Raw genomic sequence first — 25,421 nt, forward strand, 5'->3', positions numbered from 1 at the left:
GAGTGAGAGAGGGGCCGTATATTGTCACAAAGACACAGGCAGGAAGGTACAAAATAGGGCGTTTACTTTCGTAACCAAAGGGCCAGAAACGTGAACACTAGAGCACGCGCACACAGAACTACTTCGTTGTCCTCTTCAGAGGCTGGCTACTATAGTTGCCAGCCTACCTTGCGTCAATTCCCCCCTTTCAAGGGCGACCGTCCCGGTCGATTGACTGAAATGCTAGAGGTGGCCATGAAAGAAAAAAAAATGACCACGTCAATGAAAAAAAAACCTACGCTGTTGTGGATAATAAGGAAAAAGTTCGAAGGGTTCATAAATCGCGGGCGTGGTACGGTTTCATCCGTACTACATGGACTACTTCTGGACGTCGACGTCTTCGGTTCAAACTGGTGTCAGAGCTTTGGGAAACTACCTCGTAATTCACGTCACTGAGGCAGCGCACAACTTCGTAAGGGCCAAAGTAGCGCCGCAATAGCTTCTCCGAAAGCCCACGTTGTCGAACTGGTGTCCACACCCATACATAGTCACCTGGTTGATAGTGGACGCTCCTTCGGCCTTGGTTGTAACGGCGAGCGTCGATATCTTGCTGCGCGCGAATGCGGTTCCGTGCAAGCTGGCGGGCTCCCTCGGCTTTCTCAATGAAGTCGTAAACGCTGTCATTTCCGCTGTTGTCCTGGTCTGTGGGGAGCATAGCGTCTAACGGTGTTGTGACGCGACGGCCATAAACAAGCTCGAATGGTGTTAGGTCTGTGGTCTCTTGCACAGCGGTGTTATAAGCAAACGTGACGTACAGCAAAATTTCCTCCCACGTTTTGTGCTCTACATCTACACAGATAGCATAGATAGCATGTCGGCCAATGTTTTGTTTAACCTCTCCGTCAAGCCGTTCGTTTGGGGATGATAAGCTGTTGTTTTCTGGTGGTTGGTGTGCGTCAGCTTGGTGACTTGTTGCAATAACTCTGCCGTAAATGCTGCTCCGCGATCGGTTATGAGAACAGCAGGTGCACCATGGCGCAAAACAATGTCGTGGACAAAGAATCTGGCGACTTCAACTGCAGTTCCCTTAGGCACAGCTTTGGTTTCTGCATAGCGAGTCAGATAGTCGGCCGCGACAATTATCCACTTATTTTCTGAGGATGACGTAGAAAAGGGACCAAGAAGATCCATTCCTACTTGCTGAAATGGTGCTCGAGGTGGATCTAAAGGTTGGAGGAAACTGGCGGGCTTTGCGGGTGGAACTTTACGCCTCTGACAGTCACGGCAGGTGCGGACATAGCGCTGAACGGACGAATACAGCTGTGGCCAGTAGTACTTCTGTCGGATGCGCGCTAATGTCCTAGCAAAGCCTAAGTGACCGGCCGAAGGATCGTCGTGGCACGCCTGCAAAACATCCTCACGCAGTGCCATTGGAACGCCGAGGAGGAAAGTTTCCTGGCTGCTCTCAAGATTTCTCTTGTAGAGAACATTGTTCCGCAGGCAATACGTAGTCAAACCACGCGAGAGTCGGCGTGGGACGATAACGTCTTCTCCTTGAAGATGCTGGATGACAGGAAGTAGCTCAGTGTCCTCACGTTGAAGCTCAGCCATCCGCACCACATCGACGATGCCAAGAAACGGTAAATCTTTGTTCAGTGTCAGATGACGTCGGGGAAATACGAGCACAAGACAGGCAGTCAGCATCTGTATGCTTATGTCCTGATCGGTAGACCACCGTTATGTCGTACTCTTGAAGGCGGAGGCTCCAGCGGGCGAGGCGGCCTAATGGATCCCGTAGATTGACAAGCCAACAGAGCGAATGGTGGTCACTTACCGCTCGAAATGGCCAGCCGTATAGGTAGGGTCGAAACTTGCTAATGGCCCAAACGACTGCTAGGCACTCTTTTTCGGTGGTAGAGTAATTAGCCTCTGCTTTTGTGAGACTGCGGCTCGCGTAAGCGATCACACGCTCTGCGCCGTTCTGCCATTGAACTAGAATGGCTCCGATTCCCACGCTGCTGGCGTCTGTGTGGATCTCGGTGTCGGCAGTGTCGCCGAAATGTGCCAGCACTGGAGCTGTCTGCAGTTGATTGCGCAGCTCTACGAAGGCTTGTTGTTGTTCTTCCGTCCATACGAAAGGTACATCTGGCCGTGTCAGTCTTGTAAGAGGTTCCGCAATTTTCGAAAATCCTTCGACAAAACGGCAGTAGTACCCACAGAGTCCAAGGAATCGCTGAACAGCCTTTTTGTCTCCAGGACGAGGGAAATAGGCAACGGCAGCCAACTTCTCCGGATCTGGTCGAACACCCCCCGGGCTAACCACGTGGCCGAGAAACTTGAGTTCCTGATAGCCGAAGTAGCACTTTTCGGGCTTGATAGTAAGGTTCGCTCTCCTTATTGCAGTGAGGACACTTTTTAGCCTTGAAAGATGCTCGTCAAATGTGGTTGAAAACACAACGACATCATCCAAGTATACAAGACACGTCTGCCACTTTAGTCCAGCTAGTACAGTATCCGTCATGCGTTGAAACGTGGCGGGAGCGGAACAGAGACCGAAAGGCAGCACTTTAAATTCGTAGAGCCCGTCAGGCGTCACGAACGCGGTTTTCTCACGGTCGCCCTCGTCAACTTCAATTTGCCAGTACCCTGACTTGAGATCTAGTGATGTAAAGAACTGGGCGTGGCGTAGACGGTCTAAGGCGTCATCAATCCGTGGCAGGAGGTAAACGTCGTGTTTCGTGACACTGTTAAGCCGTCGATAGTCGACGCAGAAGCGTAATGTGTTGTCTTTTTTTTTACTAAGACAACAGGTGACGCCCACGGACTTGTCGAGGGTTGGATGACGTCATCATGCAGCATTTCTTGAACTTGACGCTTAATCACCTCTCTTTCCTTCGGGGACACACGGTATGGATGTTGGCAAGAGGCCGCGCCGACTCTTTTGTAACAATGCGGTGTTTTGTAACGGTGGTACGCTGAACTTTCGATGCTGTGGAGAAGCAGTCCGAGAATTCCCTCACAAGGTTTAGCAGCCGCTCTTTTTGCGAATCCAGCAAGTCTGGATTAACATGAATGCGGCTTCCCAGGTCAGCACAAGCTTTTGCATGCGGTGAAGTCGTATCCAATGTGCTGATATCGAAAAAGTCGGCGATTTCACTGAGGAAAGCGACAGTAGTCCCTCTAGGAACGTGCTGAAACTCATTGCTGAAGTTGGTCAGCAGAACTCGAGAGCGTTTATTCTCTAACCGAACAAGGCATCTGGCTATGCATAATGTTTGGTTTGAGCAGCAGCGGGATATTTGCCTCTGCAATACCTTCATAGTCATTGAATTCGTCAAAAACGTCGCAGGCTACCAAGATGAACACGCTACTCTTCGGCGGTAACGTGACGTCATCGTCAACAATTCTCAAAGCATTGACGTAACTGCCGTGAGAGTTGCGCGCTAAAGCGTGTGCCGTAGAAAACGTCACTTGCGACTGTTGCAAATCAATCACGGCTCCATTATCACGCAGAAAGTCCAGTCCAAGAATTAGGTCCCTCGAGCAACTCAGCAGTATTACAAAATCTCCGAGATATGTAAATCCGTGAATACTGACTCGCGCTGTGCACCGCCCCACCGGAGTAAGAAGATGGCCTCCTGCCGTACGTATCTGCGACCCAGCCCACTGGGCAGAAACCTTCTTCAGCCTGCAGGCAAAAGCGGCCCAGCCCACTGGGCAGAAACCTTCTTCAGCCTGCAGGCAAGACCCATGCTCATAAAGGAAGTGTCTGCTCCAGTGTCAATTAGCGCCATTACTTCTTCGTCGTCCACAGTTAACGCAATGTTTGATGTCACCACTTTTCGCATCACGTTTGACTGCGTCTGTACATCTTTTTGCTGCTGTCGCTGTCGTCGTAGTGGAGGATCTTCCGTAGAGTCAGCGTCAGCGGCCTCGCCTCCGGAGGTCGCTGAACTCAGTTTTCCTGACTTGCAGGACTGGGTGAACGACGTCTTGGAGCGCCGCGTGAATAGGCTGGGCTCAGTGACCTGTAGCGAGCAGGCGACGACGAGCGAGGCTCTTATGACCGATGTTCGATACTGCGACGATTCGAGATGAAACTCTCTATTTCCTGTGGCGGCTCGCCAGGTCGTGGACAAGGGGCATTAGGCGAAAATCCACGGAGACCCACACGACGGTATGGACATGTTCGGTAGACGTGTCCGGCTTCCCCGCCTGTGGTCGGGTGTACGCCAGATGTCACTCTTTCTCGGTCTTGCTTCGGCGATCAACGGTGAGCTGCGAGGGCGGAAGCCTACCTCCATTTGCTGAGCGTGTCGCTCATTGGGGTAAAATACGCTGGTTGAACTGCACGATGGAGGACGTCGCACTGCTTCCGCGTAGCTCATCTCGACGCAGTGCCTCTGTTGTGGCGCCTCGGATGGTTGGGGAGCGTGAATGGCTTGCCGTAGCTCGGCGCGTACCATCTCCGCAATGGAGAGCTGCTCTGCAGGTGAAGCAGTCACCTGCATCTTTTGTAGCTCTTCCTTAATGAGAGCTCTGATAAGCACTCGTAACGCGTTGATGTCATTGCCGAGAGTGACAGAAGTGACCTCATTTGGGTTTACACCACGGTTATACTGCCTGGCACGCTGTTGAAGGGCCCTCTCCGTGGCAGTGGCTTCTTCATGGAACTCCGCAAGTGTCGCAGGCGGGTTTCGAATCAGGCCGGCAAAAATCTCTTAACATCACGCATTAGGTGGCGAACTTTCTTGGATTCGGACATAGAGGGCTCCGCACGCTTGAAAAGCCGATCCATGTTTTCTACGTAGGTCGTCACCCTTTCGTTAGGGCCTTGAACCCTTGCCTCTATAGCACGCTCCGCTGTCTCTTTCCTGTCCTCTCTGGCAAATGCCTTGAGGAACTGCCGTTGAAACTCATCCCATGACGTAAGCGCTGCTTCATGGTTCTCAAACCACGTTTTCGCGGAGTCCTCCAGGAAGCAGTACACATAGCGTAGCTTACGCTCTGGGGTCCAATCGTTGATGACGGCGACCCAGTTGAAATGCTCGAGCCAGTCGTCGGCATCTTCAAAAGCAGCTCCGTGAAATGTCTTCGGCGTCTTGGGCTGGTTGATAACCAGGTGCGCTGGTGCTGGCGCGGTGACGTTAGGCGGTGTTTGATTCATAGTCCTCTGACGTTCAGGCAGCAAACCGTGCTGTGGCTCGAGTCCCTGGAGACGACGGCTGGAACGTACGTGCACAGGGGTAAGCTCGGCTGAGATACTCGATGGACTTGCGTCAGGGGTGCTCTCTGGGGATCGTATCACCTACCGTACCCAGCACTTCAACCAGAAAACGTCACAATGACACAGGCACGCAGGTACGAAATAGGGCGTTTACTTTCGTAACCCAAGGGCCAGAAACGCGAACACCAGAGCACGCGCACACAGAACTACTTCGTTGTCCTCTTCAGAGGCTGGCTACTATAGTTGCCAGCCTACCTTGCGTCAATATTGTCATAAATCTTGTTATCAAAGGTTTGTTTTGATGTCTTAGCGGTAACTTGTGACAATTGGGGCACTTGCTGCAATGCCAAATCGTCATGCAAAGTGCGTCGTAGCCATCACAGCGTACGCTTCTGGGCAGCCTGTCACGGTTAAACCAGATAGCGAAAAAAGAAGGTCGTGGAACGCTTTTGTGACTTCCTTATGCCACAAAAGACAGTAATAAATTTGGCATGTTGTCATCGACCAACCTTTAAACTTCTATTCCCACTCTACGGGTATGCACGCGATAGTTTTCATTCAAGCAACAAAGACACTTTTGTCGCCGGCATGCGGCTGCAGCCATTGCGACGCAACAGCGCGATGGAGCAAGTTTGTCGCTGCCGCTAAGAAATCACGTGCATGCGATTAGAGCTTAAGAGACAAATGTGTATAAGAGAGACCAGTGTGCCCACAGTAAAATATGGTTGATAAGAAAATGCATACAAGGTACCTTGCTTATAAGACATTTCAAATGAAAGACAAGAATTGCTGCCCGGATCATGCCTCTTATAAAGGGGTTCAGCTGTATTATGAACTTCAAGCAATTATTATACGCAGAGCGCTTTAAAACTCCTCACATTACAACTTGCCTTGTTCATTAAAATGTCTTATACACACTTTCTTGTTAGTCATTTGCATTTTACAGTTAATAAGGAGCAACATTAGCCAGAGACATAGAATATAAAAATAGAAGTTTAGTGGCAGAAAAAGTGCACTCAATAAGGGCTATATATTACACATTGTCATGGCAAGAAATGAAAACCATACAACTGATTGCATATTTAAAATCAGCATAAAAACCTATGTAGACAGCAAAGCTTTCATTGCCCAAGGCTACAGATCAAAAACTTCTTTTTCAAGCAGCATCTCCCCTTGATGCATTGTCAGCCTACAAACAATAGGAATGGGCATGGTCATCAAAGTGTTAAAGGGGCCATGACACCACCACCTAACAATGTGTGGTTTCAAGAAAAGCTAGATGTAGACGGTCTGTTATGCCTATACAGATATGAAGAGTGACAGTAAAATAATATTCCAGTGCAAAGCAAGCTCTAGAAGTTCTTGGCTGCAAACCCTGCATGCTTGGGCAGGCGACTGCCCTTTTTTCATGGCATGTGTGACGTCACGTGCAGCAAAGAGCAGGGCAGTCGTCTTCTACCATGGTACAGCCACTGAAATTCATTAAAAATTCTCTGCGAAGCTGAAGAAAGCTAAAATATCTTGATTTCATGCAATCTTGACCATGAAACGGTATTATTTGCTGGAATGCAGCCGCTCGCACACCTCGCAGCTTGTTATGTCGGGAATCGTGAGTGCCCTAGTGTTTCCCGAATCTGAGGCCACTACCATGTTTATAAAAACATTCAATTGTAAATTAAGTGCTTGACCAAATGCACCCACATTTCATCAGCTTATTTGTAAATGCACACATATTAACCAGCAGCAAGACACTTGTTAAGCGAGAGAATGAGCAAACAGAAGGTGTAGGTGTTGTCTTTCAGTTCTCACACCACCTCACAGGGACACTTTAGGTATTGACGCTGTGCGCCTACATAGTAAACGTCTGTAGCTAAAGATAATTTATCTTATGCACTAAGGGGCACCACAAGGTCTTATCCATGCAGTAGGATAAGACAGAAGCAGGTCACCTAAGGTGAGGCTGAGGATGTCAACAAAAATGGCAATCTTAACCTAAGCCCAGTGTTTTGCTCGTAACGCACCTCGTGAGAATGAGACACAGTTTGATCTCAAGAGAGAAGCTTGCTGCTGCTACCTGTGTGATGACAGCGTGGCTGCAGAGGGAAGATTTCTATCAGCAAGCAAAACTGCACAATTTTTAAGTAACTTTAGTTTTTAAGTAACTTTAGAAAATAGCATTACTTTTGTTGCTTTCTTTTTTCAGGCACACAATTCCCTACTGATGAACCATTTGCGCCTTCTTTGAATATTTCGTCCTGGAGAGATCGTGTACACAAAGCTGCTGTCCTGTCTCATTGTATTCACTCATATTTGCTTCTTTTTTTTCCATGCACACGTACTGGCAGGAACCACTTCCCCCATTGCCATTCCGTTTCCAGACTAATCCTAGTTTTTTTTTATACGAAGCATTCAGGTGAGACAAATGAGCACATACTGCGAGGAAACTCCTTTTTGACATAGGGAATCCACCAACGAAAGACCAGCCAGCCATCCTGAGCTCGCACGGTGTAATCTGGGGTGGCATAGGCAAAATCTCGGAACATCAGCTTCCCCGAGAGCACCGACAGGGACACAGACCCTGCAACAACATTCCAAAACTTTCTTACAAATCATGCCAGTTAAAAAACACTGGCAAGCCAATGTGGGCAAAGATTATGTTTTTCAGAACTATACTTCTCAAAAGTTCCTTTGACAGCCCACACATAATCATCAGTTTATCTGCTATGAGCCAGCGGTTTGGCTTTCGCCTGCACACTTACCTATCATGAAAAAACAGTGTGCAAAATTTTTGCAAACCTGTTTGGCTTCTTTTATTATACTTCATAGAGCACTCGATTCTAAACTCTGTCAAAATAATTCTGACTACTGCTGCCACAAAAACACAAGCCTCCAGAATATTTAGGACTATTTAGGCCCGAGAACGAAGACAGGTCCTCCTTAAAGGCCGTTTTGGACAAAAGAAAAACGTTTGCTACTGCCACTACTTCAGTGTACTCAGGTGCACTGAACCAGAACACCACCATCCAAGTTCCTTTACCACTACTATATAAATGTGTTGTATACTCTGTAATCACATCTGTTCACAAATCCAAGCATTATAAAGAACCACATCACACTCAAAGTTAGGCATATCTCTATCCCATCCTTGCTCGCTTTTAGACCTTTATGCTGAGCAAGAAGTGACTAAAAAAAAAAACGTCATGCTTGAATTCACTGCAAAGACTCACTGCTTCAGCCATTCTTGTTCTACATGCCAACAATTTTCAGCAGCAGGCGTCAAGACAGTAGGCCCGCAACACATTTACACAGTTCAAATTGATCAGTTTGGTTGTACTGTTTGTGTTAATGTTTCACAGTTTTACACAAGTCATTACTTATAAACAAAAACTAGACAAACGCTTTGTTTGAAACAACATTGTAATTCCAACCATTTGTAATGAGAAATGACACTATCAACAAGGAGACATCCACCCGTTTGTAGCACGAAGCCACAAAAAAATCTGTACAGACTTCTCCGAAAAAAAAAAAGGCCTCTTAGTTGCCCCTTCTTTCATATTCTTAACCCTTCTGCCACCTTGCAGCTATCCACAGAACTCATTTGCAATACTAGTGTCTATGTGCCTCGAGTTGCCAGTGATTTCACCCTTGCGCTGTCAGTTGCCAGCTTCCTGGTTAGCTCAATCGGTAGAGCGACCACCCCGGAGAGGTGTTGGTTCCGGGTTCAAACTTCGGACCAGGATGAATTTTTTGGCAACTAAGAGGCTTTTCTTTCTGAGAAGTCCGTACGTATTTCTTTGTGGCTTCGTGCTACAAAAGGGTGGTTGTCTTCTTTCCCTCTCTTAACCCTTCCGACACCATGCAGGTTTCCACAAAATTCATTTGCAATACTTCGTGTCCACGTGCTTCAAGTTGGTGAATTCGCCCTTGCACTGTCGATTGCTAGCTTCCTGGTTTGCTAAACTGCCAGAGCGATCGCACCGGAAAAGCGTTGGTCCTACGTTAGAACCTAGGACAAGGATGAATTTGTCGGCATCTAGGAGGCTTTTTTTTTTTTTCTGAGAAGTCCGTACGGATTTCCTTGAGGCTTCAACTGGGGGTTGTCTTTCTTTCTTCTCTTAACCCTTCTACCACCTTGGTGGTTTCCACAGAATTCATTGCAATACTTGTGTCCATGTGCTTCGAGTTGTTGGTGAATTAGTCCTTGCATTGTCAATTGCTACCTTCCTGGTTAGCTCAATTGCCAGAGCGGCAGCCCAGAAAAAGCGTTGATCCCGAATTTAAACCCCGGACCAGGACGAATTTTTCGGCAACTAAGAGGCTTTTCTTTCTGAGAAGTCCGTACGACTATCCTAGTGGCTTCATGCTAAAAACAGGTGGTTGTCTTCTTTCCCTTTCTTTACAGCTCTGCTAACAGCTCAAACATGTAGGGGCTCCATCCTATGTACGGCTGATGCAGAAGCCTAACTAATGTTCCAGCTGCACACAGTCGTACCGTGCACGATTAACGACCCCTATTCGTAGCTCGTCTCACTGTAGCTACACGGGTTCGTGCGAATAAGGCAGCAGGCTAAGTCAAGATAACGACACTTTATTGCTAGGCGTTAGCAATAACGCGCAAACGTCGCGAGGAGATAGTACAGAAAACAAGGGTAGACGCTTACTCCTTGGTCATTGTCGTCCTCAGCTCGCACGGGGGTTACGGGTTCGACCTCCTTCTTCCAAGGCCGGTGTCAGAGAGAGCTCGTGCAGCTGTCCGCACGCTATTTTTGTCCACCGACCCGGTTTTCCTCTCCCCAACCTTTTTCTCACTGAGGAAGGGGAAACCCATTTCGCGTGCCCGCGCGTTGAAAAAGGGGGAATCACGAGCGCTGGCCATGGGTGTGTTTCCACAGCTAGGCTTTCGCGCTGCCGTAGAAAAGGAAAGAGAGGCTGGGCGCGCGTGCTCCCCCACATCCTCCTCTCCTTAAGAGGACCCCTGAATGACAGAGACTGCAACATGAGAATATTTTGGTAATCGTCGAAGAAGGCTAGGACGGTGGGTCCCAATCTGTGCCCTTCTGCAGTTGGCCCTCTGCCGTAGGTGCAGCCGGTGCCCCCCCTTGTCGCCGCAGCATTCAAAGTAGCCACCACCACTGTCGCCGTGCCCACTTGCATCATGGCCAGTCATCGCCACCGCCATCACCTCCTCCTCCGTCGTTACTGCCACTGTTGTAGCTTTCGCCGCTGTTACTGTCGCCCTGGATCCGGGGACGGTATTACTCTGGTTCGGACTGCGCCTTGTTGTCCCACGCCACCTAGGGTGCTGGTGGTGACTGAGAGTCGCCAGTTAGTGACGGTCCCGTTGAGCACTGGCTCAGGCCGCCCTCTCCAGCATGGTCTGGGCTGCCGCATCGGGGCACAGCTCCGCTGGTCTGGCAAGTTTGGGAGTCTCGTCTTCGGCGTGCCACACCATGGCCTCGAAATAGCAGAGGTCAAGGGGTGCCTGGAGAACCAATGAATCAGCTAGGCAGGCTTGTGCTTCTGATAGAGGCTTCGAGTCGGCCTGCTCTCTTGGCTGGGCTGGCGGCTGGTCGCCCTAGCCCCTCTTGCGTAAAGGCCCGACGATGAGGGCAATGGGGCAAGGTGGAAGTGGCGTTGATTGGTTGGGTGGGGCCGCGATGACGACATGGATGATGTTGGCGGTGATCCGGCGAGAGGAGCGGTTTTCTCTCCGAGCTGTTCTGGCGACACTTTTTTCCCTTTAGGCTCTCCATCTGCTCAGTGAAAGTTGACACAGAAAAAAGAACAGCTTAACAATCGCACATGTATTGGGCACGAACCCTTGCACCCCGCGTCGAACTTATCAAACGCGGCCTACCGTGCATAGTTGTCTCCATCTGGTACGCAAGAAGCAACAGGGTTCTGGACTCCTCACTTAGTGTTGAGCGATATCATCCGCCGCACACTGCTTGGAGGGGGACTGGCCATAGCCCTCGTGCTCCTCCTGTGCCAATGCAGCTTCTCGCGCAGCTGCATTGCGTATTCAGCGCATGCTGATGTCGCCACTGGCACTGCACTGCGATTCGCAAGTACGTTCTCCATCGGATTCGGCAGTTCTCTCCCCAGGTTCAGAGAAGAAGAGCATACCCAGTCGATCGGTCCAGGGTTGCAATGATTGCAATGCAAAACCGGTCTCTGGAAGGTAGGTATCCCAGTCCCTATGCCTCTCAGAGAACGCAACAAGCATGTGCTTGATGTTGCGAATGACTCGCTCCGTGGGGTTCGACTGAGCATGGTAGGTGGTTGTTTTCTGGTGCTTAATGCCCAATGCGGCGGATGTGTCAACAAACATCTTCACAGTGAAATAAGATGCGTTGTCTGTAATGAATTGCTCAGGAAACCCGAACCTAGTGAAAAACACCAACTTTTCTAAAATCACTCTAGCCGTCAACTTTCCACGGGGAAAAAGTTCCACCCATTTAGTGTGAAGTGAATCACGAGCAAGAACTTGTTTCTGCTAGGAGTTGTGGGGTACGGGCCCATTACGTCACACGCCGCAATTTGCCAGGTAGTCTGATTGTTAATCGGTTGCATGAGGCCGGGCGGACGTCCGCCTCGGCTTGACGCTTTGGCACACAAGACATGAACGGGCGTAACGAATCACATCGCGCTTCATACCTAGCCAGGTAGTGAGGCGACACAGCTTAGCGTAAGTCTTGGGGCCGCTCCCATGCCAAACAATGCACGAGTCATGAAAGTAGCGAAGAAGTGCTTTCTTCAACGTGCACGGTATCACGACATTGAATGACTCAGTTGTGTCATTGTCGGATGGGATGTACCTCAGCAGGACACCATAAGAATCAAGCAGATATGAATCCAACGTGCTCACAGCACTACCAGCTGTTGCCGAGCGATCCGCACCGGCAGGAATACCAGCTGCCCCCTTGTGCGCGGTGGCCTCACTACCACCCGGCTCCCGGAGCCCGTCAAACATCTTTCGACAAAATGGATCTTTTTGCTGAGCTTCTAACAGTTCCCTTTTGCTGAAAACAATGCCTGCACTGACGACAGCCTCTACGTGGTTCACGCTTTTACCTCGAACTAACGTTTGCTCCACTGTTTGCATTAGCGCGAGTGTATTGCTTTCAGTTCGTTCTGAATTAGTCGCGCGACTTGCCTCGTGTCGGACTGGAGCATGCGATAGTGCATCGGCCGCACTATCTTACCCTTGCGGTAGCGAACAGTGAAGTTGTAACGCTGCAACAGCAATGCCCAACGCGCAAGGCGGCCACTTGGTTCGTTCAAACGGCTCAACTACGTGAGCGCCATGTGGTCAGTCTCAATCACAAACGCAACTCCGTCGATGTAAAAGTCAACTTACAGAGGGCAAAAACTATCGCCAGACACTCTTTCGCGGTTACCGAGTAGTTCCTCTCCACCAACGTCAACGTATGGCTCGCGAACGCAATCAGTCGGAGGATACCTCCATGCTCCTAAGCCCAGGTTGCTTGCATGTGTGTGAATCACAAACTCTCTGTTCAAATCGAGTGCAGCTGAGCCGTGTTGGCCAGCAACTTCGTGAAGCGACGCAATGCGGCCTCCTGCTCTTGGCTCAAAGCCCGACGCTTGCCTTTCCTCAAGAGCTTCGTCAAAGGCGCCTGCACTGCCGCGCAGTCTGGAATGAATCGGCGATAAAAATTCATCATCCCCAGAAAGCGCCTCAGGTCACCAATATTATTCAGCGATAAATAGCTGACTATCGCTTCAAGCTTACCTTTATCCGGCAAAATGCGACCCTCGTCAAGCCTAAATCTCAATAATGTTATTCGGGTCGCCGCTATCTGAGCTTTGTTTGCGTTCAGAGTGATGCCTGTAGACCTCAGCCTTTCTAGAACGTCTCTAATATCTCTCAAGTGACTCAAGTGTTCATCGAACGTTTTCGAGTAAACCACTATGTCGTCTAGATATGCGAATGCGTGCTGCCACTTTGCACCATTCGAAACACGCTCAATTAGCCTCTGATACATAGAGAGAGCGCCCACCAAGCCGAAAGACATTCTCCTGAATTAGAAAAGTCCCCTGTGGCACGTGAAAGCTGACTTCTCTTTATTCCGCTCGTCCAGCTCTACCTAAAATATCCTTGGCTAGCATCCTGCGCAGTGAAGTACTGCGACCCGCCTAGGTTTGATACTAGCGATGAAATGAAGGGAAGGGGGTACGCGTCCTTGTTCGTAACTTCATTCAGTCTGCGGTAGTCAACACAAAGGCGATACGTATCATCTTTCTTTGGAACTAGAAGTACCAGAAAACCCCATTGGCTGTTTGACCTCTATACTACGTCTGTGTCGATGAGTTCGTCTAAAGCAGCGTCAAGTGCTTTCCGTTTAGCCAAGCTGATCGGTCGGGGATTGCATTTCCAAAGTCGTGCATCACCCTTGTCAATTCTATGCTTGACCAGCGTAGTGCGGCCGGGACGGTCAGTAAACATCGCGTCATACTCGTACAACAGTGGGTGCCTCTACCAGAAGCGGGTGCAATGCCCTTCCCTGCAGCGCAGCACATTGTTCCGGAGGAGTGGTTACTTCCTTTCTCAGCGCGCGCTTTCCTCCTCGCGTACTCGTGCCTCTCCCTGCGATTGGCATGCCTTCAACAATGCGGGGGCCCTCGAGAAAAGCTTTAACGCGGCTCCGTCGCGTTCGCAGTAACCGCCATTTGCAATGTCAATTACAATACCCGACTTGGCGAGAAAGTCTCGACCCAGGATTAGAGACATTGGCAGCCCAGGAAGATGCACGAAACGCTGTCACCTCACGCGTCTATCCCAGCGGATCACTAGCCTAGCCTCTCGATTGTGCTGTGCCCATAGCAAGGCAGGAAATGGTGTTGCTTTGTCTCAAGCGGATACTGTTCTCGCGGAGATGGTGCAACATGTCGTTGCCAAACAAAGAAGCGCTTGCCCCGGTATCCAAAAGTGCTACAAACTTTTTTCGAGCCATCATTGACTCTATTAGCGGCGCAGGCGAGTCTACGGCCTCACCTGCGCGACAGACTGACGGTGCAAGTGATCCGAACGCATCGGTGGAATTAATCATCGCCCCACAGTGCCCGATGTGGATCACCGGCGGCGCCATCCGTTTCCCGAACCACACGTTTGCTCCTGACTCGGTGTGCGGTCGTATTCATGGGCGATGTGCCCTGGCGCGCTGCACCGATAGCAAGGATCGCGGACACCACGCCGTCCCCTCGCTCTGGGTGGCGCCGCTCGTTAAGCCTTGTGTCGACCGCGTGTTTTTTGCCTTGGAATGTCACGCACAAGGGCGGCGTAGGCCATACGAAGCGCGTGAGCTACGGTTCAAAACGCGGTCTGACAGCTCCCAACCGCGCGGTACCTGCTCATCAGGGAATGATGCTGACGCGTTACGCCTAAACGTTTCTGAACCTACCGCGCCGCCATTCCACGCATTGCGAGGCTCGATTGACTGCGCTGCGGGCGGAGGTGAGTGATATGATCGCGCAGCAAGGATCCCCCCTTGTATGCGCTACGCCTCGGTGGCGAGCTCTTCTAGGTCTGCGAACTTACATCCCCTGAAGTGCGCCGCAACAGTCGGGTGCGCTTGTCGGTTAACTCGCTTGACTTTTTTGGCGTTGGTGGCGTGAGGGTTGGCGAGACGATACAGTTCGTCCATTGCCCGTATATACTCCAGCAAGGATTCATTCAGATGCTGGGTGCGTACCTCCAATTCTCTTCGCAAACGCCACTCATAATTAACCGGTAGGAATTCGCCACAGAAACTGTCGGAGAACTCTTCTATCGTGCGAGCGCGATGTCCGATTAGTCGGAACCACCAGGCCGCTTGCTCCGTGAGCGACACCGGTACCACGCGCTCGAAAAGTTCTGCATCAGAAAGCCCCCTCGCCTGCTGATAATGGAATAACCAGTCGAGATACTCGTTGGCACTCTTGCAGTCGTGGTAACCCGTGTAGGTAAGTATGCCTACCTTGACACGTGGTCGCACAGTCTGCATGGGGGCCTGCGCTGTGTTCTGCAGGGCACTCGCGAAGCTTTGCATAACTGACAGCAAGAGTACCTCGCTCGAGGGCGAACTGCTGCCCGCGGACTCGCTTACAGTTGCGGCGCGTGTCGAAGCAACTTGTGGCGGCGCCTCTCTGTTCGCGTCGCGAGATGCCGCAGCGCCATGCGTGACGTTTTCCGTCGTAGGCCTAATTTCTGCTAACATGGTCTCTGCACCATCCTGATCATTCCGCGTGAAACGACCAAAATCTACGCTGTCGGAAAGTGCTAACAATGCCCCACGTTGGGCGCCAAATGTAGGGGGTTCGTCCTATGTTCGGCTGACGCAGAAGCCTAACTAATGTTCCAGCCGCACACAGTCATACCATGCACGATTAACGTTCCATATCCGTAGCTCGTCTCACTGCAGCTACACGGGTTCGGGCAAATAAGGCAGGCAGCAGGCTAAGTCAACATAACGACACTTTATTGCTAGGCGTTAGCAATAGCGCGCAAATGTCGCGAGGAGATAGTACAGAAAACAAAGGTGGACGCCTACTCCTTAGTCGTTGTCGTCCTCGGCTCGCAGGGGGGTTGCGGGTTCGGCCTCCTTCTTCCAAGGCCGGTGTCAGAGAGAGCCCGTGCGGCCATCTGCACGCTATTTTTGTCCACTGACCCGGTCTCCCTCTCCCCGACAAGAATAATACCCTTTCTCGTTAAAGGTGGGGAAACCTGTTCTGCACGCCCGCGCGCCGGGAATGAGAAAATTGCGAGCCCCGGCTGTGGTTGTGTTCCTGCAGCTAGGCTTTCGCGCTGCCATGAAAAGGGAAAGGGAGGCTGGGCACGCGTGCTACACCACATACAAAACCGGTAGATATTCTCTAGTGTCTCACATGCTGGGCCCCATGGCATAGCACAGCATTTGGCACTTCACATATATTGAATAGGTGCAAATTATGATTAACGACCAAAAAATGTGTCAAACCTTGATTTCAAGGCAATCTATATTGCATTCTGGGGAAAAAATGGTGTTGTTGCATGCAATCTTCTGTATTTAATAGCAATAAGCATGTAATAAAATATGTCAAATTATCCTATAGTCCTTCGAATTCAATTTCTGAGTACAAAGAATAAAACATTAGGCTCAAGATGCATGCCCAGTATACTTTTTGGTTGGGTTTGTCTTGAGCAAGGAAAAATAATACCCACAACGTGAGTCTCAGAACATGGCACGTAGAATAATCTACAAACAGGATAATGTCTCCAGCAAAATGACCGTCCGCAGCAGTACACAACAGACTGAAGTTAAATGAGCCTTGCTTATCTACTCTTGAAGCATGTACGGATGTGCATACTACGTTTCAAGCTACTTCAAAAAACGGGTGGTGAAATTAGTTTATGTGTACACACTGCTGCTAAAGGATATTATAACCTGCTCGATCCCACAATAGAAACCTAATACTACCAGAGCATCTCGTCCCCTACTGCATACAGAAATAGCACTGCTGTGGAAACAACGTATAACATAACTTTATTTTCCTTACAGACCCCTCCAGGGGTTATTGCATAAGGGGTGGGTTAACATTTAAAAAAAAATTTATTGCTATAAGTATTTATCTTGAAAAATGGGCACATAATCGATCAAAATATGATGATGGGCACTCAGTGGTGACAACATCATGAGGAAGGCCATTCTAGTCTTTTGCTGTCTGTACAAAGAAGAATATAGAAAAGTTGGTCATTTTAATCCGTGGCCGGGCAACTTGAAGTGAATGACAAGTGCGGTGAGATATGCGGGTCAGTGGAACAATGTATAGATAACAAAGCGTGCTGCGAAAAAACTTATTAAAAAAGCTAAGACTAGAGTTGCAGTGGTGGATGTCAAAGCTTGAAATAGCCGATTTTTTTTTTTTAGAAATGACACACTGGTATTGTATAAGTACGAAGAATGAATGAACCTGATGACACGGCTCTGAACTGCCTCGAGTGAGTTGATCAAATAAGCTTGGTGTGGGATCTAGACTGCATACACGTATTCCAATTCGAACCGGAGAAGTGACTTTTATAGGCCTGCAGCTTGACAGTATGTTATGCTGACTTGTTCATTTCCATTTGTCTTTATTATTACTGCTTTGTGGTATCGTATCTAGCGTGAAGTTGGCAAAGACAAGGTTTGGGCACGTTCCCCTGGTGGTTATTGATTGTTTCCAGTCATGCAAAATGCATCATAGAGCATATCGAGATGCCATCTATTGCAAAAGCCAGTCGTTAATCATCACCATCAGCAGCAGAAGCACCATCGTCATGGCATATAGTGGGTACCTTGCATGCACCACGCCATGATGGGCGTGGTGCATGCAAAGAGAATGTGTGGTCTGGAATGCACTTGTTCTTCATTGTCATCAGAGCATCATTGTCATTGTCAGCGGCAGCTACGGCAGACAACATTTGTGGGCACAAAATGCCCGTCAGAAGTAAAATTGTGGCCATTGATCTTTCGAGCAGAGCCCTTGTCCAATTCAGTGCAAAAACTGCTGGAGATTCGGCCACAGTGCGGGAGGATGTAAATCTAACGTTCGTTGTAGCACCTGCGGAGAGAGCCATTCTTCAAGCAAGTGTACTGCAACAGCAAAAAAGTGTTCTCTCTGTGGGTGGAGTCACTGCCCAGACAACTCTATTCCGCTCGTTCCCAGGAGGTTCAAATCCTAAAAGTTATTGACCGCCGACGCTGTTCTCGAAGGGAAGCCATCGACATAGTTAGAGACTGGGCTTTTGAATACTCTGGCATTACAGCGCGCTGCACTTCCAGTATAGACTCAAATCTATCGCAGGCTATTGAAACTGCTTTGGAAAAGGCAGTGAGTCAGGCAATGGATAAACTCATATCTAACCTTTCCGACTGTTTGGTGCAAATTCTTTCAAATCAGATTGGGCAAAGAGTACAGACTAATACAGAACCTGCAGTATCGGACATTACCAGTGATGCCACTCAGCTACGCAATTTAGTGTTGGATGAACTTTCTGCATCTGCAGACTAAGCAGTCAGCAACACAGGTGCACTTGAACTGACATACGCCTCAGCTGAGCACAAGTGTTCCAATGGTTATGGAACTGGATATGTGAACTAATAAACATACTAGATCCCCTATCTTCACCGATCTCAAGTGCAAATTAAACGCCATGAATCAGCTATTTCGCGTAAAGATGCTAACAAGGGCGCGGCATGCGCCTCTGCGGTGCGCCCAACACCATAAGTCGGTTGAGGGTACTACAGTGGGACTGCCGTTCTATATTCTCAGCCTCAACCGACTTAAATTACTTTTGCAATAATTTTAATCTTGATATTAAAACTCTAAGAAACTTGGCTTACACCAGATAAAAATTTCCATCTTGCAGATTTTCATTCTTTTCGATTACATCGCCTTGTATCAAGTAAATTATGCCATAGGGCAAAAATTTCTTTCAGAATGTTAGACTCAGATTGTGAAATATTGGCATTAGACTTGTGTCTCCCCGGATACCGCCCTATTTCAATTATAAATTGTTACTTCCCCTCAGGTGTGCAAAGTACACGTTATCTCTTGACATTGGTTTGGTAGCATGTAGAAAGGAAATTGTACTCACAGGTGACTTTAATTCACATCATTTGTCTTGGGGTATAAGGACAGATTCTCGTAATAGGCGACTGTGGGAATGGACTATTGATCACAATCTCTCGTATCTGAAGAAAGGTCATGTAACTTTTGTCCAAGGTCAGACTGGCTCAGTATTAGATTTAACGTTTTGCTCCAATGCAATCAAGGTTTTCTCATGAGCTGTTCTAGATTCAGCAACTCGCAGCGACCATCTTCCTGTAGTTTTTGATATTACTGGTCCAACAATAACTTTTGATCAGCCAAAGCGCACATACATCAACCATAGCAAATTTCAAGCCTGCCTCCATTCTGCCATTTCTAAGCTTGGAAATGCCAGTACTTCAGTATTAGATTTAACGTTTTGCTCCAATGCAATCAAGCTTTTCTCATGAGCTGTTCTAGATTCAGCAACTCGCAGCGACCATCTTCCTGTAGTTTTTGATATTACTGGTCCAACAATAACTTTAGATCAGCCAAAGCGCACATACATCAACCATAGCAAATTTCAAGCCTGCCTCCGTTCTGCCATTTCTAAGCTTGGAAATGCCAGTACTTCAGTATTAGCTTTAACGTTTTGCTCCAATGCAATCAAGGTTTTCTCATGGGCTGTTCTAGATTCAGCAACTCGCAGCGACCATCTTCCTGTAGTTTTTGATATTACTGGTCCAACAATAACTTTAGATCAGCCAAAGCGCACATACATCAACCATAGCAAATTTCACGCCTGCCTCCGTTCTGCCATTTCTAAGCTTGGAAATGCCAGTACTAAGGAGATTGCATCTACGATCGGTTCAATGCTGGAGGGATCTAGAAAAAATTCCGAATTTTCTATTTCATCGAATAAACGATCCTCCTCTCGTTGGTGGAACGAGGAGTGTACGTGCGATTATAGTAGACGAAAAGTTGCTTGGAAAAAACTCCTTCATAATCAAAGCCCAACAAACTGGAAGGCCCTTCAATTCGTTACTGGCATATTTAAGCGTACAGTGAACCGCGCGAAAGAAGAGTACGACAGCAGACATTTAGATTATCTTTCTAAATAAAAAAAATAAGTGTGCTTTGTTCGCTTATCTTCACACAAGAAAAGTACTGCCAGCACCTTTAACGTTGCAGTCATGTGTCTTGACGCCGCAAGAAATTAACACCTCTCTAGAAGACATAGCGCAAGGTTTAGAACGTCGCTTCACTGCTAATCTTTCGGCTATTCGGGCCATGATGGTAAACTTGCATGAATTTCCAGAAGTTTCTTTAGCTGAATTGAGTCAGACAGTATTATGCTTACGGAGGACAGCTCCCGGACCAGATGGAATTATGAACTCTATGTTAAAATGTTTACTCCAGGAATTGCCTAATATTTTGCTAGAACTAGTGAATTATTCGTTAGGGAACGCATGGATGCCCCCAGAAAAGAAACTCGCCAAAATTATATTGTCGCTCAAAAATGAAAATTAAGCATACATGTTGGATAACATAAGGCCAATCGCACTGACATCAAAATTAGTGAAATTGGTTGAGAGAACCATCAATATACAAATTAATGAACTTATTACTGTGAGGTCAATTCTAAGCCCCTGTCAAATTGGGTTCAGGGCTGGTTGTTCAATTTAGGACGCCCAAGTTGATTTAGAGAGTCGGCTTCAATTAGCTCGGCTGCATAAAAAATATGCAGCCTTAGTTACCCTAGACATCGCTAAAGCATATGATACCGTGGAGCACTGTATTTTGATAGATCGATTAAAATACCTTGATTTTCCATCATAAATTGTAGCATGGGTTCACAATTTTCTTGCAGACAGGAAATTTTATTGTTTTAAAGATGGGTTTTCATCATCTACTCATACACAAACGAGGGGAGTACCGCAAGGCTCAGTGCTTTCCCCGGTGCTATTTAATTTACTAATGAGCACCATTTCACATAAACAGGATATAACGACTTATGTTTATGCAGACGATATCGCATTTTTTGCAATGGCAGATAACATTCAGACCTTATACGAACGGCTGCAGACTTACCTTAATATATTGGAGAGCTGGCTCGATGGCAACTGCTTTCTACTTAATCCGAGTAAATGTGCCCTCCTTGTTTTCCCGCTGCAATACCCTGTGCACATCTCTCTGTCTTACCATCATGAGGATACACCACAGGTGGAATCTGTTAAATACCTTGGAGTAATTTATCACACATCGCTTAACTTGCGACCTCATATAAAATATATCGCCGGAAAAGGTGTGCGGGCCATTGGCATATTACGTAGGCTAAGCAACTACCACATAGGTATGAGTAGAGACACATTGGTAATGATATATTGTATGTACATTTGTCCTATTTTGAAATTCGGTTGTGTATTTTTTTCCGGAGTTCCAACTTATAAGTTGCGGCCTCTAATTCTGGAAAGAGAAGCTTTGCGCTTATGCCTTGGCCTGCCCAAAACAGTTAACAATGTGTTGCATCTCGTATTGAGGGTCCCTCCGCTTTCTTGTAGAATTCGCCTTCTGACTGTTCAGACATTCTTAAGAATTTACGAATCACCATTACGACATTCAAAAACAACCTTTATTTCCACCCCGGAATAATTTTTTGGTGCTAGATGGCCACGATTTCCCACCCCACAAATTATATTTGTGCAAAATTTACTGGAGCCTCTACGCGTACGTATATGCGACATCATGCCGAGTCGTGATAATTCATACCCTGTAGAAATTCAATTTGACGACATTTTCCCTAATAATGCCAAATTGCTTCCCCATAATATTTTGGATGGTTTGCTACAAGATCACCTGCGCAGTATTACAACTAACGTTATTATTGCTACAGACACACCGCAATGTGACAAAAAGTCAGGGGTTGGTATTTTCAGCCTGATTTTAGATTGGACTTATTTCCTTTAACTACCCGATTTCATACGCGTTTTTGTGGCCGAGTTTCTGGCAGTAGTGCTCGCCTTACGCAAGTTAGATACAGCAATGACATCAGCTGTCATAATAACAGATTCCCTATCTCTCTGTGCGGCACTTTCTGTTGGTGCTGATAATTGAGTAACAAAGGCGTTCCGTGCACTAGGGCCAGCGCATTTGAGAAAAGTCTGATTAGTTTGGGTGCCTGGACATAAAGGCTTATTTCTAAATGAAATAGCCGATGCCTTAGCTAAATCGTCATTTTGCGAACCGATTCTACGCACTGTCCATCAACCGCTTATATGACTGCTGCTCGATTCCGCAAACGTACGCTTATAAAAGTCTTTAGAGGTACAGCACTAACAAACTTTACAGAATATCGCCATTTATTATATCCCTGGCAAAGAGACTTTTGCCGCACTCGTGAACAAGAAGTAGCTATCAAAAGTCCACGAGTGTTGAAGATTGGGCGAGTTCGTTCATCGTACTTGAACTGGTATAGCGCATTACGGGGAAGAAAAAACTGCCGAGCAGACCGACACAAGAGGACAGAGCGCTAACTTCCAATTGAGCTTTATTGTCAAACTGCATCAAATATGTAGACTGGTGCAAGCATACAAAACCACCCTAACGCAACGACAAGATTACACACAACATCGCACCGTTACATATCACAGATTCATAGGCGGTTATCCTGATTAAGGAAGGCCACTTCATGTTCAGATAAAACCAAAGAAGGGGCGCTAATACACGTGATGCCAGCTCTTGCTATACAATGTGCTTCTATAATTTCCCGAGTTAATTGTGACGGGTGCTTTTTAACCACTTCACATTGATCAAACATGGGGGAACATCCATAATCGCGGCAGTGAATTCCAATGTGGCCCTGGATTGCTTTGTGAACATTATAATGGTGCTCTTTTAGCCTTTCATAAAGGCAGCGCCCCGTTTGGCCGAAATACCACATAGCACATGAGAGTGGAATCACTTAAACAACCCCCGCTACACACGGCACAAACCGAGTTCTGCGCTTGGTTGAGCAACCAGTGGTATGTGATTTGAGAGGATTGACTGCTTTGCAAAGCCGCTGTAACTTATAAGGCGCTGAAAACACCACTTCGACGCTGCATTTCTCCCCTATCTTTTTTAGCCGGTGGGAAATGTCATGCACGTAGGGTAAAACTACGGGTCTTTTTCGGTCGATAGATTCCGGCTGAGCCTCGGAGTTGCAGCCTTTCTTTATCTGTTTTAATAGCTTTTCAGCTATAGATGCCAGTAGGATAGCTGGGTACCCAGCACTCAATTCCTCTTCCCCACAATTCCTCTTGAACCACGCTATCGTACGCTCCCTTGATATCCAAATGCTAGCCACAGGGGCCTGTGTTTTTTTTCTGCTATTTCGATGCACTGCGTCAGTGAGAACAGATTGTCTTCCAACCTCCTGTGTTTCCGAAACCCATTCCGCAGTTCCGCCAGCACCCCCTCATGTTCTATCCATGCCTGCAGTCTTTACTTTATAATCTGCATCGCCAGCCTGTAGACCACTGATGTCACTGTTATAGGACGGTAATTGTTTATGTCAGCTTTGTCCCCCTTTTCTTTATAGATCATGCTCATCCTGCTAAGTTTCCATCCATCGGGGACTTCTTCATCGATTATTATTTTGCTCACTGCCTATCTCAAAGCCTGCTTAGACTTCGGACCTAATGTCTTTATCAGCATAATTGGAAAGCCATCTGGGCCTGTTGATATACTACTAGGAACCCTTTTCTCAGCCCTTTCCCACTCTCGTTGTGAAAATGGAGCCATTGCACCACTTGATTTGTCCTTGTCTATTGTGGTGCATAAAGTACTTCTTTGTTGAAATTTTTCTGTAACCTTTGTTCTTATATATTCAATAGCTTCGTCCCCTTCTAGCCTAGCACCTTGAGCTGTAGTTATATTAAACCTCTGCTCTAGGCTCGTCTAATTTCTTGGGGAGCTTATATGGTTCAAAAATTTCGCAACTGCCTTTCTATCTTTTTATGTACTTCTGCCAGCCACTGAGCTCCCTTTCTTGTAATCTTTTCATTGATCAGAAGGGATGCATCCTTTGTATAGCTTAGAAAGATTTCCCATTTTCTTTCAACACCATCTGTCGGTTCACTCCCCTGCTTAGCATGTCTGTGTTCCCTAGAGGCTTCCTGACGTTTTGCTATGGCTCTCTTAACTTCCTCATCCCACCAACTTTTGGGTTTGTGTCTTTCTTTTCCGGGGTGACTTGTCACGTGCCTTAGCAAGCTCTAGCTAAAACAGTATAATTAGATTCGTGTATGTCCACACTGTTTTATTATCCTCAGTGATTACTTTCTCAATTTGTTTAGTGGCTATTTCAATTTGCCTTTCTGAATAAAAATTTTCCTGTAATTGCTCATCTTGTCTCCTTCCCACTTTCACTGCTCTTCCAAAACTTAGCTTGATACGTTTGTGATCACTACCCCGACTTCTCGAGGCACCTTCATCTATGTGCATTCCCCTGAGCTTATCATACATCCTATGTGACATCAGTGCGTAATCTATCGTCGACTGCAGCCTTCCTACCTCCCATGTTATTTGCCCATCACACTTCTTGGTACTGTTGCAAATGATCAAATCAAGCCTTTCACACATATCCATGATCATTTTGCCTGTCAGGTCGGTATAGTAGGCGCAATACCCGACTGCCCCCTTTGGGAGAATAGAAATCTCTTTCGGCAGGGAAGAGCTACTGAAGGCTCAGCAAAGTGATTCATTTCAAGTCTCGGAGAGACGGAGCGCCGTATACGCTGTTTGCTCAGCGGCGGGCGCCGATAAACTGTCTCGAAGAGACGGAGCACCGTTACGCTGCTTGTTCTGACGAGCTCGCGCCAGCATCCTGCGGCACCTCGCGCAAGCAACGGGCACACCCAGAGCAGCGGACCGCATTCGAACCCTGCACTGGTACAATCTGAGGAAACGGTAACCTTTGTGATTTCACGCCGGACAATGGACTTCTCAGCAACCGAAGGCCCTCAGTTTACTGTTTAGCCACAGTATAGGTTAGCTTCTTTATGGCCTTTTCTCGTAAAGAAGTTGACCCCAACTAGTTTGCTGCCATTGTTTCTTCTTTAAGTGTTCATGTGTATATTATGTTTTTTTTGTCTAATATTAAATCTTCATTTGTATTTTACATTTATTTTTGCCTAATACTGAGTGTCATTTTATGCTGTTTTACTTTTCCTTCCTTGTTTATTTTGTTTACTGGCGAAGAGAGCTGTGACCTTGAGCATTGAGCTTATGCGTGGAAAAAGGAATGAAGGACGCTTTGCGCCTTTTCTCCTGCAGCCGTCGGCCGTGTGTGTGTGCTTCTGTGCGTGCTTCTGTGCATGTGTAAGTGCGTGACACTTCAGTGCGTGCCCGTGATGAGTGCGTGTCATATTTTCATCCCTTTGACATGGACACTAAAGGTGCTAGGGGCACTGACCTACTGACGCTGTGCTTTGTTCTCGGCCGTCGCGGAAAAGCCCTGCTGTCTTTTCCACCATGGCTCCTGCGCAAGGCCAGCTGACAGCAGCTATAAGCTGCTGGCCAACGCCAAGGCGTCTCGCAGCCAATTCCAGCTTGACCTCCCCGACCCCCTGGAGAGGCCGGGCATTCCAGCAAGATTCCCCCGTCATACATCGAGAAATTTCAACCA

At 47.7% G+C, this 25,421-nt stretch overlaps 1 protein-coding gene across 1 annotated transcript in view; it reads right to left on the reverse strand.

The window, feature by feature from the left end:
- Positions 1 to 25,421, reverse strand: part of LOC142783843 (bridge-like lipid transfer protein family member 1) — a 91,385-nt gene that overhangs the window by 43,035 nt on the left and 22,929 nt on the right. The window contains exon 3 of the mRNA XM_075882525.1: positions 7,641 to 7,784. Within this exon, the coding sequence (XP_075738640.1) occupies positions 7,641 to 7,784 (144 nt within the window). The remainder of the gene's footprint in view (positions 1 to 7,640; positions 7,785 to 25,421) is intronic.

This window comes from Rhipicephalus microplus, chromosome 2 (assembly GCF_043290135.1).
Source record: "Rhipicephalus microplus isolate Deutch F79 chromosome 2, USDA_Rmic, whole genome shotgun sequence".
Lineage (NCBI taxonomy): Eukaryota > Metazoa > Arthropoda > Arachnida > Ixodida > Ixodidae > Rhipicephalus > Rhipicephalus microplus.